We start from the raw sequence: 16629 nt of genomic DNA on the forward strand, positions 1-16629 counted from the left end.
AACCAGACAAAGATACCACAAAAAAAGAAAACTACAGGCCAATCTCACTGATGAACATCAATGCAAAAATCCTCAACAAAATACTAGCAAGCCACATCCGACAATACATTAAGAGGATTGTACATCATGATCCAGTGGGATGGATCCCAGGGATGCAAGGGTTCTTCAATATCCGCAAATCCATCAGTGTGACACACCACATTAACAAACTGAAGAATAAAAACCATATGATCCTCTCAATAGATACAGGAAAAAGCCTTTGACAAAAATCCAACACCCATTTCTGATAAAAAACCCTTCAGAAAGGGGGCATAGAGGGAACCTACCTCAACATCATAAAGGCCATATATGACAAATCCACAGCAAACATCATTCTCAATGGTGAAAAGCTCAAAGAATTCCCACTGAGATCAGGAACAAGACAAGGATCTCCGCTCTCGCCACTACTCTTCACTACTCTTCAACATAGTTCTGGAAGTCCTAGCCACGGCAATCAGAGAAGTAAAAGAAATAAAAGGAATCCAAATTGGAAAGGAAGAAGTAAAACTATCACTATTTGCAGATGACATGATACTATACCTAGAGAATCCTAAAGACTCTACCAGAAAACTGTTAGAGCTCATCCACGAATTTGGCAAACTCACTGGAAACAAAATCAATACACAGAAATCGACAGCGTTTCTATATACTAACAATGAAAAAGCAGAAAAGGAAATTAGGGAAACAATCCCGTTTACCATCGCATCCAAAAGAATAAAATACCTAGGAGTAAACCTACCTAAAGAGACAAAAGACCTGTACTCTGAAAACTATAAGCCACTGATGAAAGAAATCAAAGATGACACAAATAGATGGAAAGATATACCATGCTCATGGATTGGAAGAGTTAATATTATCAAAATGACTATACCACCCAAGGCAATCTACAGATTCAATGCAATCCCTATCAAATTACCAAGGACATTTTTCACAGAACTCAAACACAATATTTTAAAGTTTGTTTGGAAGCACAAAAGACCCAGAATAGCCAAAGACATCCTGAAAAAGAAACATGGAGCTGGAGGAATCAGGCTCCCGGACATCAGACTATACTACAAAGCAACAATCATCAAAACTGCATGGTACTGGCACAAAGACAGACATATAGATCAGTGGAACAGGATAGAAAGCCCAGAATTAAACCAATGCACCTACGGTGAACTAACCTATGACAAAGGATGCAAGAATATACAATGGAGAAAGGACAGGTTGTTCAATAAGTGGTGCTGGGAAAACTGGACAGCCACATGGAAAAGAATGAAATTAGAACACTCCCTAACACCATACACACAAATAAACACCAAATGGATTAAAGACCTAGAAATAAGACCAGACACTATCAAACTCCTAGAGGAAAACATAGGCCAAACACTCTCTGACATAAACGACAGCAACATCTTCTCAGATCCACCTCTCAGAGTATTGACAACAAAAACAAAAATAAACAAATGGGACCTACTCAAACTTCAAAGTTTCTGCACAGAAAAGGAAACCCTAAACAACACAAAAAGACAACCCACAGAATGGGAGAAAATCTTTGCAAGTGAATCGACTGACAAGGGATTAATCTCCAAAATTTATAAACACCTCCTACCTCTCAATACCAAAAAAACAAACAACCCCATCAAAAAATGGGCAGAAAATCTAAACAGATGATTCTCCAAAGAAGACATACAGATGGCCGAGAAACACATGAAAAGATATTCAGCATCACTCATTATTAGAGAGATGCAAATCAAAACCACTCTGAGGTACCACCTGACACCAGCCAGAATGGCCATCATCCAAAAGTCTAAAAACAATAAGTCCTGGAAAGTGGGTGGAGAAAAAGGAACCCTATCACACTCTTGGTGGGATTGTAAACTGGTGCAACCACTGTGGAAAACAATATTGAGATTCCTCAGAAAACTAAACATAGAACTACCATTTGATCAAGCAATCACACTCCTGGGCATCTATCCAGGGAAAACCACCACTCGCAAAGACACATGTACTCCAGTGTTCATTGCAGCACTATTTGCAATAGCCACGACATGGAAACAACCTAAACGTCCATCGACAGAGGAGGGGATCAAGATATGGTACATATACACGATGGAATATTACTCAGCCATTAAAAGGAACGAACTACCAGCATTTTAGCAACATGGATGGACCTTGAAATTATCATGCTAAGTGAAGTCAGCCATACAATGAGACACCAACATCAAATGCTTTCACTGACATGTGGAATTTGAAAAAAAAAATAAACTGAACTTCTTTGCAGAACAGATGCTGACTCACAGACATTGAAAAACTTATAGTCTCCAGAGGAGACAGTTTGGGGGGTGGGGGAATATGCATGGGTTATGGGATGGAAATCCTGTGAATGATCATTATACAACTACAGATGTGATAAATTCATTTGAGTAATTAAAAAAAAAATTTAGGAGTTCCCGTCGTGGCACAGTGGTTAACGAAGCCAACTAGGAACCATGAGGCTGCGGGTTCGATCCCTGGCCTTGCTCAGTGGGTTAACGATCCGGCGTTGCCGTGAGCTGTGGTGTAGGTTGCAGACGCGGCTCGGATCCCGAGTTGCTGTGGCTCTGGCATAGGCCGGTGGCTACAGCTCCGATTCAACCCCTAGCCTGGGAACCGCCATATGCCGCGGGAGCGGCCCAAGAAATAGCAACAATAACAACAACAACAACAACAACAACAACAAAAGACAAAAGACAAAAAAAAAAAAAATTTAAACTCCTGAACCTCAGTCTTAAGTATAGCATTTTACAACTACAGCCTCTCATAGTAAATAAAAATTTAGCTTCCTTACATCACTCCTTACCCTCATATCTTAGGTTAAATCCATAATCAATATATATATATATATATATATGTATATATATATATATATATATATTTCACAAAAGGCCAGGAAGTTTGGCACTTCTTTCTTGTAAAGTTTTTTCTTATTTTTGAGATAACTTTTTTTTCCTTAAGTAATTTCCTCATACATATATCTACTCTTTGAAATGCTTCATCCTATCACCTCCATTTCTTCTACTTTACCAAGTCTTCTTTTCTCAGAGTCCCTCTTAGAGCCTGTCCAAATGGTTTTCAATCACTTATAGGGGAAGTCATCAAATTGGCCTATTCTTTTATTGAAAACAGTGTGCTGAGATAAGGCACAAAGCAGCTGGGTATGACTGAGATTAAAATTTGAAAGTTCTTTGTGTGATAAGGAAAAACGATATGGATGTACATCCATAAAACACATTTGTAGCATACACAATTATGGACAGATCATTGAAATTGTGAATTAACCATGCTGGTATGGAGGGACAGTGGGAGGGAGGTAGGGAAGAAGGAAGGAATGAAGGAAGGTAGGGAGAATGAACAGAAAAAGGAATTAATAAGAAATATTAAAACTACCACAAATCAGTGAAAACACCAATATTTTTTTTCTTGTCTTTTTTTGTCTTTTTGCCTTTTCTGGGGCCACTCCCACAGCATGTGGAGATTCCCAGTACAGGGGTCTAATTGGAGCTGTAGCCGCTGGCCTACACCAGAGCCACAGCAACCCACAGCAACACATGATCTGAGCCGCGTCTATGACCTACACCACAGCTCACAGCAACGCTGGATCCTTAACCCACTGAGCAAGGCCAGGGATCGAACCCACAACCTCATGGTTCCTAGTTGGATTTGTTAACCACTGTGCCACAACGGGAATTCCAAAAACACCTATATTTTAAAAGCTATCTTACATCTGGAACCTCACAACAGTGAAAAGGTAAAATACTAAGTATACTATAAAATGAAAACAGCCTTCACCCTCAAAAGTAAAGTTTTAGGAGTTGCCTGGTGGCCTAGAGGTAAGGAATTTGGCATTTTTACTGCTGTGGCTGGTGTTCAGTCACTGGCCTGGGAAATTCCACATGCCACAGGCACAGTCAAAAAAAAAAAAAAGAAAGAAAAGAAAAAGACAAGGTTTAGCCAAAACTTTTATGGCCAGTAAGCTACCATTTTACGTATACGTGACCTGCAGAGTCTTACAGATTTAAATGTAATAAAATAATGTTAGTGACCAAAGTGGCACAATCCTTACAAAAGCATATTGTTAACACTGAAAAAAAGGTTGCCCAACAAATGAAATATTTAACCATCTGCAATAAAAGAATAATTGTTTTACCACTTGGAAAATGAAAATGACAAATTAATATCTTAATATCTTTCTGGTTATCTATGATCTCCTTCCCTTGCCCTTTGTCATTACTGCATTTAAGCAAGAGTTACAGAAACACATACATACTAGCACACGCATAATTCTCATCAGTATAGGAATGTATTAACTAAAGTCTTTATATACATTTATACATATTTTATACATGCATATACAATACACATATTTGTTATACTCACTTGAAGTAAAAAATTTATTTTACACATTCATTTTATAACATTAACATGCTGAGAGTTAATTCTACCTTAACAAGAAAGGACATCAAAGAGAATAAGCTATGACAAAAATTTTAAAAGCAATGATTTCTTAGATCTTTACACACAAAATCTCATATAAAAGTGTTGGAGTTGTAAATTTCTATATACTCCAGTAACAGTTTTTATGAAATAACACGATTTTTATTATATAACCCAGTTTTATATCTGTCTACAAAGCATATGACACTATACTATCATAGGAAACTATTTATCATCAATGAGAAAGCATTTATCATCAATTTATTTTCAGAAATGCTGAAGAGTGAGGAGGGAAGAGTATGTTCACCTGTATGCTTCCTCTTGTGTACTAATATTCTATTTGAAATTGTGTATTTTACAAAATCTTACTCACCTCTGCTGGATGCTGAATTATGTACAAGTGGGTAGAGATGTGCAGAGGATGCGCTGGTAGATATGGACACAAACACACTTTCTGAGGCCGACTAAAGGGCAGAAACAAAGATGAGACCTGTATGTTTAAAATACAACTATATAAAAATAACCTAAAATTTGAACATAATCCCACTTCATTGGATAAAGAGATCTGCTAAAGCTGCATTATTTTTTTAACTTTTTATTATTGAGTTACAATGTTCTGTCAATTTCTACTGTATAGAAAAGTGACCCCACTCATACATATATACACATTATTTTTCTCACATTATCCTCCATCACATCCCATCACAAGTGATTATATATACAGTTCCCTGTACTATACAGCAGGATCTCACTGCTCGTCCACTCCAAATGCAAGAGTTTTCAACTACTAACCCCAGACTCCCAATCCATCCCACTCCCTCTCCCTGACCCAGCAAACACGGGTGTGTCCTACATGTGCATGATCTTTTCTATTCCGTAGATAGAACATTTGTGCCATATTTTAGACTCTACATATAAGTTATATCATATGGTGTCTTTCTCTTTCTGGCTTACTTCACTCAGTATGAGAGTCTCTAGGTCCATCCATATTGCTGAAAATGGCATTATTTTGTCATTTTTACAGCTGAGTAGTATTCCATTATACACCTGTACCATGTGTTCTGAATCTATTCATCTGTCAATAGGCATTTGTTTCCATGTCTTGGCGACTGTGAATAGTGCTGTGATGAACATTACAGGTGTATATATCTTTTGAATGAAATTTTTGTGTGGATATATGCCCAAGAGTGGGATTGCTGGGTCATATGGTAGTTCTATATTTAGTTTTCTGAGGAACTGCCATACTGTTTCCCATAGTGGTTGTACCAATTTACATTCCCAACTGTGCAGGAGGGTTCCCTTTTCTCTACATCCTCTCCAGCATTTGTTATTTGTTGACTTTTTAATGATGGCCACTCTGACTGGTGTGAGGTAGCACCTCACTGTAGCTTTGATTTGCACTTCTCTAATGATCAGTGCCTGCTGGCCAGCTGTATATCTTCTTTAGTAAAATGTCTATTTAGGTCTTCTGCCCACTTGTCAATTGGGTTGTTTGTTTCTTTGTTGTTGAATTGTATGAGTTGTTTGTATATTTTGGAGATTAAGCCTTTATTGGTTGAGTCATTTGCAAAAATTTTCTCCCATTCTGTGGGCTGTCTTTTAGTTTTTTCAATGGTTTTCTTTGCTGCGAAGAAGCTTTTGAGTTTAATTAGGTCCCATTGGTTTATTTGTGTCTTTATTGTCTTTGTTCTAGAAGATGGATCAAATAAGATGTTGCTATGATTTATGTCAAAGAGCTTTCTGCCTATGTTTTCCTCTAGGAGTTTTATAGTGTCTGGCCTTACATTTAGGTATTTAATCCATTTTGAGTTTATTTTTGTGTATGGTAATAGAGAACGTTCCAATTTATTCTCTTACATGCAGTTGTTCAGTTTTCCCAGCACCATTTACTGAAGAAACTATCTTTCCTCTACTGGATGTTCTTGCCTTCTTTGTCATAGATTAATGATCATAGGCATTTGGGTTTATTTCTGGGCTTTCTATCCTGTTTCATTGATCTATATTTCTGGTTTTGTACCAGTACCATACCATTTTGATGACTGTAGATTTGCAGTAGGGTCTGAAGTCAGAGAGCCTGATTCCTCCAGTTTCATTTTTTCTTTTCAATATTGCTTTGGTTATTCGAGGTCTTTTATTTTTCTATAGAAATTTTAAAATATTTTGTTCCAGTTCTGTAAAGAATGTCATTGGTGATTTGATAGGGATTGCACTGAATCTGTAGATTGCCTTAGGTAGTACAGTCATTTTGACTATATTGATTCTTCCAATCCAAGAGCATGGTACATCTTTACATCTGTTTCTTTGATTTCTTTCATCAGTGTCTTATAGTTTTCAGAGTACAGATCTTTTGTCTTTTTAGGTAGATTTATTATTATGTAGGTATTTTATTCTTTTTGATGCAATGGTAAATGGGATGGTTTCCCTAATTTCTCACCCAGAGAATCTACAGAGGCTCACATCAGCAAAGCAGCACCAGAAAAACTGCTGGCAGCAGCACCCACTTCCGGCAAAAGCAGTTATCTGCTTGGGCAGGGAAAACGTACGCAAACCCTGGTGTTTCAGCTCCACATAGAGAATCTACAGAGCTCATGCCATCGTGGCAGTACCCATTCCCATGAGAGGGCCACTGGGGCCCGCTCCCTTTCAACCAGGGAAAACACAGGCGTCTTGGCTCCGCCCAGAGCATCTGCAGAAGCTGGACCAGCAAAGCAATGCCAGAAAAGCTGCTGGTAGCAGCGGCCATTCCCATGAGATGGCTGCCAGTGCCCACTCTCTGATGGAGCTGTGGGCTGCCCAACCAGTGAAAAGCACAAGATACAGGACCCCTTCCAGTGGCCCCGTGAAGGCTCACATCAGTGGCACCCTCCACACCAAGGGAGCCAGGGGAGGCCCATTAACCCACATTCCAATCTGCAGAGCTACAGAGAGCACTTCTACCAGCAGCAAGGCAGGGAGAGGGACCATGAGAATCACACAACCTGCAGCTACAGAGAGCACCTATAAACAACAAGTAGGGAAAAGCCCCCCTGCCCCTGAGGCTTTAGAGAGATACCTAGAGTGGCCAAGCAAGGAGATTGATGACAGAGCAGTAACACCTGCTCTAATATCTACACCAGCAAAGAGGTACACGTGAACCATTACCACCCCTGAGAACTCCAAGACAGTGCACCTGCTTCAACATCTACATACCAACTGTCAAAGGGACAATAAACAGAAAGGTAGATACTATCAGATGATAAAGAAACAGCTTTCAGACAAAGGAACAAGACAAAAACATGCATTCTTTTAAAGAGATACCAAGAATGAATTTAATCAGTCAGATTTTAGATATGACAATTTGAAAAAAAAGACTGAAGTAAATTTTTTACCATCTATATAGATCAAAGTACCTCAAAAAATCTTGCCTTAATTATCTTCAGTAGAAGAATACTTCTAAGTTACCACCACAGTCTTTTTATTCATGAAGCAACACTTCTACTAACTTGCATTCCAAATCAAGAGCACATTTCATGTCAAAGAGAAACCTGGCAAATGTTCTAAATTATCTGAAGTTAGAAGGAACAAAATGATTATAAAATATTATAATGTAATTACCACCTAGAAGAGAGTTCTACTCAAACTTAGCCATCAGTCAACATGGAAAGCTTACCAATTTTGAGAAGAAACCCAAACAGGGGTTGCCAAACTATATTTGGCTAGAATTACATCCATGGATCATCTGAAATATCTTTTACCTCCCCTTTTGCTATTATTTACTTTGCTGTTTTTTGTTTTATTTACTTTTTAGTGCATTGTTATTACTTCAGTAATACTTATATGCATTAAAAAATTCAGATGAAATAAAAGGGTATACTTCCTTTTTCAGTCCTCCAGCCTACAGCATTTTCTTTCCAAGGAGCAATCAGTGATGAGTTTCCTATGTGTCCTTTCAAAGGTTTTGAAGGAATATACATGGATATTTTACCATTAAATTCTATTTTTTAATTGATTACTTTATTTATTTTTCTTTTTAGGGTCACATTTGAGGCATAAGTAAGTTCCCAGGCTAGGGTCAAATCAGAGCTGCAGCTTCAGCCCCACACCACAGCCACAGAAACTCCATATCTGAGCTGCATCTGTGACCTATGCCACAGCTTGCAGCAATGTGGGATCCTTAACCTACTGAGCAAGGCCAGGAATCAAACCCACATACTCACAAACACGTCAGGTTCTTAACCTGCTGAGCCACAACAGAACTCCCCATTAAATCCTATTTTTAATATGTATGTTTATAATATGAAATTCAACCAGCCAGATATAGTATATCATGGAAGTAAATTTTCACAATAGATCACTACTAAAGGAAGACCCTTACATGATATTACAATAGTATACGAGTAAAAGTGACATTAAAAGGAAGTCCCAACAGTATACTTACTACTACAAAATTGATCACTATCAACTATTTCCTCAGTTTTATTTACGTTGAGTTATAGCCTAAGGAAAGAAATACATATATTAATAAAACACAGAGTGTGAGAAAACTGGTTAAATGATGTCTACCACCTCATTCTGCAAGAAACTTTCAAACCTATGCTTCTGCTGAAGAAATTACTAGATAATATATTAGGCAGAGGTAAAAATGTATTGTACAACATGACCCCACTTACTCTCTCCACTGCCTAACCCAGAGCGAATGACTAACCCAAGGAAAACCACTACATTTGCTCTCCACTGATGAATGAAATGATTCCATGTGATGACTCAGTTCTACATGGATTCCCTCTCATGAAGGTAAGCAGATTTATAGGAATGGAGAGAGTCTTCCAGTGACCACAAAAAAAGTAAATACAAGTAAACACAGTAGCAGTGATTGAAGGAATCAGCTATACTGATAAACAGATACGGATCTGAAATTAGGATTTCTCATTTACTGGAAGGAGGATGAGGATGAGGATGAGATATATTCAAATTCTAAAAGTTTCTGATTTTTTATATGAAGCTCTCAACTGCAGTGTGTGATCAGATGTCAGCAAAATTCTTCCATAAAATGTAATTTAAGATCAGATTAAGCCACTTCTTAAAGTAACAATTTAACTGAATATCAGCTTACATATTTGTAACTATATGATTCTAAGAATATGAAGGAATGCAAAAAAAGTCAAACGTCCTATGCAAGAAACATCCACCTATATCAACAGGACCAAAGAACTGCAAAATCCAATCAAGTAAACAAACTGAGTGAAAGCTTCAGACTTCTGTGGGTAGGAGAAAACTAAGTAAAATAAACACTTAAAAACAATATCTTTAGCTCATGACATACAAAGTAATTATAAAAGTCCTTAGTAGGACAGGATAGCCCAAAGAACTACTCCGAATATTGACAGCTCTGGGCTGACCAAAACCTCTGTTCATGGGGAGAAAACTACAGATAGATAAATAGATAGACAGACAGACAGACAGACATATTGATCGATTCTGGGATAGTAATTTCTTTACTGTGAAGACATATTTGAACTTTAGGAAGATTTAGAATTAAGTAGTTTGGAGACTTCCACTTCCAGGATAAAAGTGAAAGGTGCTTCAGAGACCCACTCTCCAGTGAAATAAGTGAAACTGACAAATATTATTTTAAAAAACAACCATTTTAGAAAAAGCTTTTTACAAAATCAACACCCATTACTGATTAAAAAAAAAAAAAACTCTACAGAAAGTGAACATAGAGGGAACTTACCTCAACATAATAAAAGTCATAGATAACAAACTTACAGCTAACATCATTCTCGATGGTGAAAAACTGAAAGCATTTCCACTAAAATCAGGAACAGGATAAGGATATCCATTTTCACCACTGATATTCAACACAGTTTTAAGAAGTTCTAGCCATGGAAATTGGAGAAGGAAAAGAAATAAAGGCAGAAGGAAGGGAATCATAAAAATCAAAGAGGAAATCAATACAATAGAGATAGAAAATCAACAGAAAAAACTCAATAAAATGAAGAGCTTGTTCTTTGAAAAGGTAAACAAAATTGAGAAACCTCTAGCTAGACTCACCAAGAAGAGGAGAGAAAAAACCCCAATAAACAAAATCAGAAATGAAAAAGGACCAGTCACGACAGATACTACAGAAATAGAAAAAAACACGAGAGAATACTATGAACAATTCTATGCTATCAATTTGACAGCATAGAAATGGACAACTTTCTAGAGACTTGCAGCCTGCCAAAACTGAATCAAAAAGAAATAGATCAACAGAACAGACCAGTACCTAGAAATGAAAGTGAATATGTCATAAAAACACTCCCTACAAATAAAAGCCCAGGACCAGATGGCTTCACAGATGAATTCTAACAAACATACAAAGAGGAACTTATACCCATCCTCCATAAACTTTTTCAAACAGTTGAAGAAGAAGGAAACTCCCAAAGACATTCTATGATGCCGCCATCACCCTAATTCCAAAATCAGACAATGATACCACCAAAAAAGAACACTATAGGCCAATATATTTGATGAATATAGAAGCAAAAATGCTCAACAATATTTTAGCCAACCGAATCCAAAAATATATAAAAAAGATTATACACCATGACCAGGTGGGATTCATCCCAGGTGCACAAGGATGGTTCAACATATGCAAATCAATCAGCATCATACACCACATTAACAAAAGAAAAGTCAAAAACTGCATGATCATCTCAACAGATGCAGAAAAAGCAAATGACAAAGTCCAACATCCATTCATGATCAAAACTCTTACCAAAGTGGGTATAGAGGGAACATACCTTAACATAATCAAAGCCATTTCTGACAAACCCACAGCAAATATAATACTTAATGGGGAAAAGCTAAAAGCCTTCCCACTAAAATCTGGAACAAGCCAAGGATGCCCACTCTTACCACTGTTATTCTACATAGTATTGGAAGTCCTAGCCACAGCAATCAGACAAACGAAAGAAAGAAAACGCATCCAAACAGGAAGAGAAGAGGTAAAACTGTCTCTGTATGCAGGTGACATGATACTATATATAGAAAACCCTAAGGATTCAACCCAAAACCTTCTTGAAATGATCAACGAATTCAGCAAAGTAGCAGGATATAAGATTAACATTCAGAAATCAGTCGCAGTTTTGTATACTAACAATGAAACATTAGAAAAGGAATACAAAAATACAATACCTTTTAAAATCGCACCACAAAAAAATCAAATAACTGGGAACATGCCTGACCAAGGAGGTAAAAGACTTATACGCTGAGAACTATAAAACATTAATCAAAGAAATTAAAGAAATGGAAAGATATTCCATGTTCCTGGATCAGAAAAATTAATATTATAAAGATGGCCATACTACCCAAAGCACTCTACGGATTCAATGCAATCCCTATCAAATTACCCATGACATTTTTCACAGAACTAGAACAAACAATCCAAACATTTATATGGAACCACAAAAGACCCAGAATTGCCAAAACAATCCTGAGAAACAAAAACCAAGCAGGAGGCATAACTTTCCCAGACCTCAGGCAGTATGACAAAGCCACAGTCATCAAAACAGTGTGGTACTTGTACCAAAACAGACAGAGAGACCAATGGAACAAAATAGAGAACCCAGAAATAAACCCTGACACCTGTGGTCAATTAATCTTTGACAAAGGAGGCAAGAACATAAAATGGGAAAAAGACAGTCTATTCAGCAAGCATTGCTGGGAAACCTGGGCAGCTGCATGCAAAGCAATGAAACTGGAACACGCACTCACACCATGCACAAAAATAAACTCAAAATGGTTGAAAGACTTAAATATAAGACAAGACACCATCAAACTCCTGGAAGAGAACATAAGCAAAACATTCTCTGACATCAGAATATTTTGAATATTTTCTCAGGTCAGCCTCCCAAAGCAAAAGAAATAAAAGCAAAAATAAACCAATGGGACCTCATCAAACTGACAAGTTTGGCACAGCAAGGAAACCATAAAAAAAAAAAAGACAACTTACAGAATGGGAGAAAATAGTTTCAAATGATGCATCTGACAAGGGATTAATCTCTAAAATACACAAAAAACTTATACAACCCAACAGCAAAAAAGCCAACTACCCAATGGAAAAATGGGCAAAAGACCTGATTAGACATTTCTCCAAGGAAGACATAGAAATGGCCAACAAGCACATGGAAAAATGCTCGACATCACTGATTATTACAGAAATGCAAATCAAAACTACCACGAGATGCCACCTCATGCCAGTCAGAATGGCCATCATTAATAAGTCCACAAATAACAAGTGCTGGAAGGGGTGTGGAGAAAAGGGAACCCTCCTGCACTGGTGGTGGGAATGTAAGCTGGTACAGTCACTATGGAAAACAGTACAGAGATACCTTAGAAATCTGTACATAGAACGACCACATGATCCAGCAATCCCACTCTTGGGCATATATCCGGACAAAACTTTCCTTGAAAAAAGACACATGCACCTGCATGTTCACTGAAGCTCTATTCACAACAGTCAAGACATGGAAACAACTCAAATGCCCTTCGACAGATGATTGGATTAGGAAGATGTGGTATATATACACAAGTGAATACTACTCACTCATAAAAAAAGAACAAAATTATGCCATTTGCAGCACCATGGATGGAACTAGAGACTCTCATACTGAGTGAAGTATGTGAGAAAGAGAAAGACAAATACCATATGACATCACTTATATCTGGAATCTAATACATGGCACAAATGAACCTTTCCACAGAAAAGAAATTCAGGCACTTGGAGAACAGACTTGAGGGGGAGGGGGAGGAAGTGGGATGGACTGGGAGTTTGGGGTTAATAGATGCAGACTATTGCCTTTGGAATGGATTAGCAATGAGATCCTGCTATGTAGCACTGGGAACTATGTCTGGTCACTTATGACAGAGCATGATAATGTGAGAAAAAAGAATGTTTACATGTATGTGTAACTGGGTCACCATGCTGTGCAGTAGAAAAAAAAATAATGTATTGGGGAATTAAAATTCTTTAAAAATCTAAAAAAAAAAGGAATAAAGGAATCCAAATTGGTAAAGAAGTAAAACTATCACTGTTTGCCAGTTACATGATACTATACGTAAAAGATCCTAAAGGCACTATCAGAAAACTGTTAGATCTCATCAATGAATATGGTAAAGCTGAAGGATACAAAATTAATACACAGAAAGTTATTGAATTTCTACATACTAGCAATGAAAGATCAGAAAGAGTAATCAGGGAAATTACTTACCACTGCATCAAAAATAATAAAATACCTACCTAATAATATACCTACCTAAAGAGACAAAAGACCTGTGCTCTGAATATCATAACATGCCAATGAAATAAATCTTAGATGATAAAAACAGGTGGAAAGATGTTATCATGCTCTTGGATTGGAAGAATCAATATTGACATAATGACTATACTACCCAAGGCAATCTACAGATTCAATGCAATCCTTATCAAGTTATCAATGACATTCTTCACAGAACTAGAAGAAAATATTTTAAAACTTGTATGGAAACACAGAAGACCCTGAAGAGCCAAAGTAATATTGAAAAAGAAAAACAGAACTGGAAGAATCAGGCTTCTTGACTTCAGACTGTACTACAATGCTACAGTCCTCAAAACAGTATGGTACTGACACAAAAACAGATATATAGATTAGTGGAACAGGTCAGAAAGCCCAGAAATAAACCCACGCACCTATGGCCAATTAATCTTTGACAAAGGAGGTAAGAATAAACTATGGAGAAAAGAAATTCTCTTCAATGTGTGGTGCTGGGAAAACTGCACAACTACATGTAAAAGAATGAATTTAGAACACTCTCTAACACCATATACAAAAATAAATTCAAAATGGATTAAAGATCTAAATGTTATCCCATACACTATAAAGCTTCTGGAGGAAAACATAAGCAGAACACTCTTTGACATAAATCTCAGCAATATCTTTTGTGATCCACCTCTTAGAGTAATGAAAAAAATATTTTTAATGCAACCTAATTAAATTTAAAAGCTTTTACACACCAAAGGAAATCATTAACAACACAAAAAGACAAAGAATGGGGAAAAATATTTGCAAACAAAGCAACCAACAAGAGATTAATCTCCAAAATATACATACAACTCAACAACAAAAAAATAAATAAACAAATTTTAAAATACTCAGATGTACACAGACATTTCTCCAAAGAAGACAAGCAGATGGCCAAAAAGCACATAAAACGATTCTCAAAATCACTAACTATTAGAGAAACACAAGTCAAAATTACAATTATATATCACCTCACACCAACCAGAATGGCCATCACCAAAAAGTCTACAAACAATAAATGCTAGAGAGGGTGTGGAGAAAAGGGACCCCTTCCTATAAAGCTGGTGGGAATATACATTGGTATAACCATTATGGAAAACAGTATGGAGGTTCCCTACAAAACTAAATAAGGAACTACCATACGATCCCATTCCTGGGTATCTAGCCAGAGAAAACTGTAATTTGAAAAGATACTTGTACCCTCAATGTTCAATGCAACACAATGCAACACTTATCTTACAGCATCCAAGACATGGAAGCAATCTAAATGTTCATGAACAAAGGAATGGACACCAATGCTGTGGTACATATATACAACGGAATATTATTTAGTCACAAAAAAGAATGAAATAATGCCATTTGAAGCAATATGGATGGACCTACAGATTATCATACTGAGTGAAGTCAGACAGAGAAAGACAAACATATGATGCCACTTATATGTGGAATTAAATAAAAAATGATAGAAAAGAACTTATTTAAAAAACAGAAAAAAACCCACAGATTTCAAAACCAATCTTATGGTTACCATAGGTGAAACCATTGGAGGGGAGGGAAGAATTGGGAGTATGGGAATAATATATTTACAGTACTGTATTAAATAGATGATTAACAAGAACCCACTGCATAGCACAGAAAAATCTACTCAACAGTTTGTAATAACCTTTATGAGAAAAGAATGAATATAATTATACGTATGATTGATTCACTTTGCTGTATACCTGAAACATTGCATTGTCAATCAACTCTACTCCAATAAAACTAAATTTAAAAAAAAGAAGATCCAAAGTCTTAAAAAAAAGAAGATCCAAAGTCCTAAAAAATATATAAAAATGAAAATAAAAAAATAAAAAACAACGATTTAAAGACTCTAGAAATTGTCCTGGAGTTCCCTGGTGGCCTATCAGGTTAATAATCTGGCAGTCACTGCTATGGCTCAGTTAATTGCTACGGCTCAGGTCATAGCTGTGCTGCAGGTCAGATCTCTGGCCCAGGAAATTCTTCATGCCACGGGCTAGGTAAATGAAAAAAAAAGTCTCTGGAAATTTTCCTAAGGGCATATTTGAACAAAGAAACATTATTCAAGAAAATATACAAAAACTTGGTACCACGATAGTTTGTGGCATTTTAGCCATAACCCATTCACTACCTTGCCTCAGTTCAAGTTGACAGAAACTTCACTCCAGGCAGGTGTGGCCAAGAACAGAGCTTCCAGAGTTCCCATCATGGCGCAGCAGCAGAAACGAATCTGACTAGGAACCATGAGGCTGCAGGTTCAATCCCTGGCCTCACTCAGTGGGTAAAAGATCTAGTGCTGCTGTGAGTTGTAGTGTAGGTCATAGACGTGGCTCAGATCTGGTGTTGCTGTGGTGCAGGCCAGCAGCTGTAGCCCCGATTCTACCCTAGCCTAGAAACTTCCATGTGCCGTGGTTGCAGCCCTAAAAAGCAAAAAAGAAATAGAAATTAAAATAAAATAAAAAGACACACCCCCAAAAAAAGAAAGAAATTTGGAGTTCCCATCATGGTGCAGTGGAAATGAATCCAACTAGGAACCATGAGGTTGCGGGTTGAATCCCTAGCTTCGCTCAGTAAGTTACAGACCCAGAATTTCCATGAGCGGTGGTGTAGATTGCAGACATGGCTCGGATCTGGCGTTGCTGTGGCTGTGGTGTAGGCCAGCGGCTACAGCTCGGATTAGACCCCTAGCCTGGGAACCTCCATATGTCACAGATGCCACCTAAAAAAAAAACCAAAAAAAAAAAAGAACAAAGCTTCTTCTCAGCTTTCCATCATGGCTTACCATATGTCACAATGAAAGGCAGACCAGCAT

At 37.2% G+C, this 16629-nt stretch overlaps 1 protein-coding gene across 16 annotated transcripts in view; it reads right to left on the bottom strand.

Annotated features, from left to right (window-relative positions):
• DTWD2 (DTW domain containing 2) overlaps nucleotides 1-16629 on the bottom strand; it is a 1117698-nt gene that overhangs the window by 1073637 nt on the left and 27432 nt on the right. For all 16 annotated transcript variants that reach the window (XR_014838614.1, XR_014838622.1, XR_014838613.1 and 13 more), the window contains exon 2: nucleotides 4871-4961. Coding sequence is in view for 4 of the 16 variants with exons in the window: in XM_085014346.1 (XP_084870472.1) it covers nucleotides 4871-4961 (91 nt within the window). In the remaining 12 variants the exon portion in view is untranslated. The remainder of the gene's footprint in view (nucleotides 1-4870; nucleotides 4962-16629) is intronic.

The sequence above is a fragment of the Sus scrofa genome, chromosome 2, assembly GCF_054392235.1.
Source record: "Sus scrofa isolate SSC_HxYL_T2T_F1_AM1 chromosome 2, Sscrofa_HxYL_maternal_Yorkshire_Landrace_v2.0, whole genome shotgun sequence".
NCBI classification, from domain to species: domain Eukaryota; kingdom Metazoa; phylum Chordata; class Mammalia; order Artiodactyla; family Suidae; genus Sus; species Sus scrofa.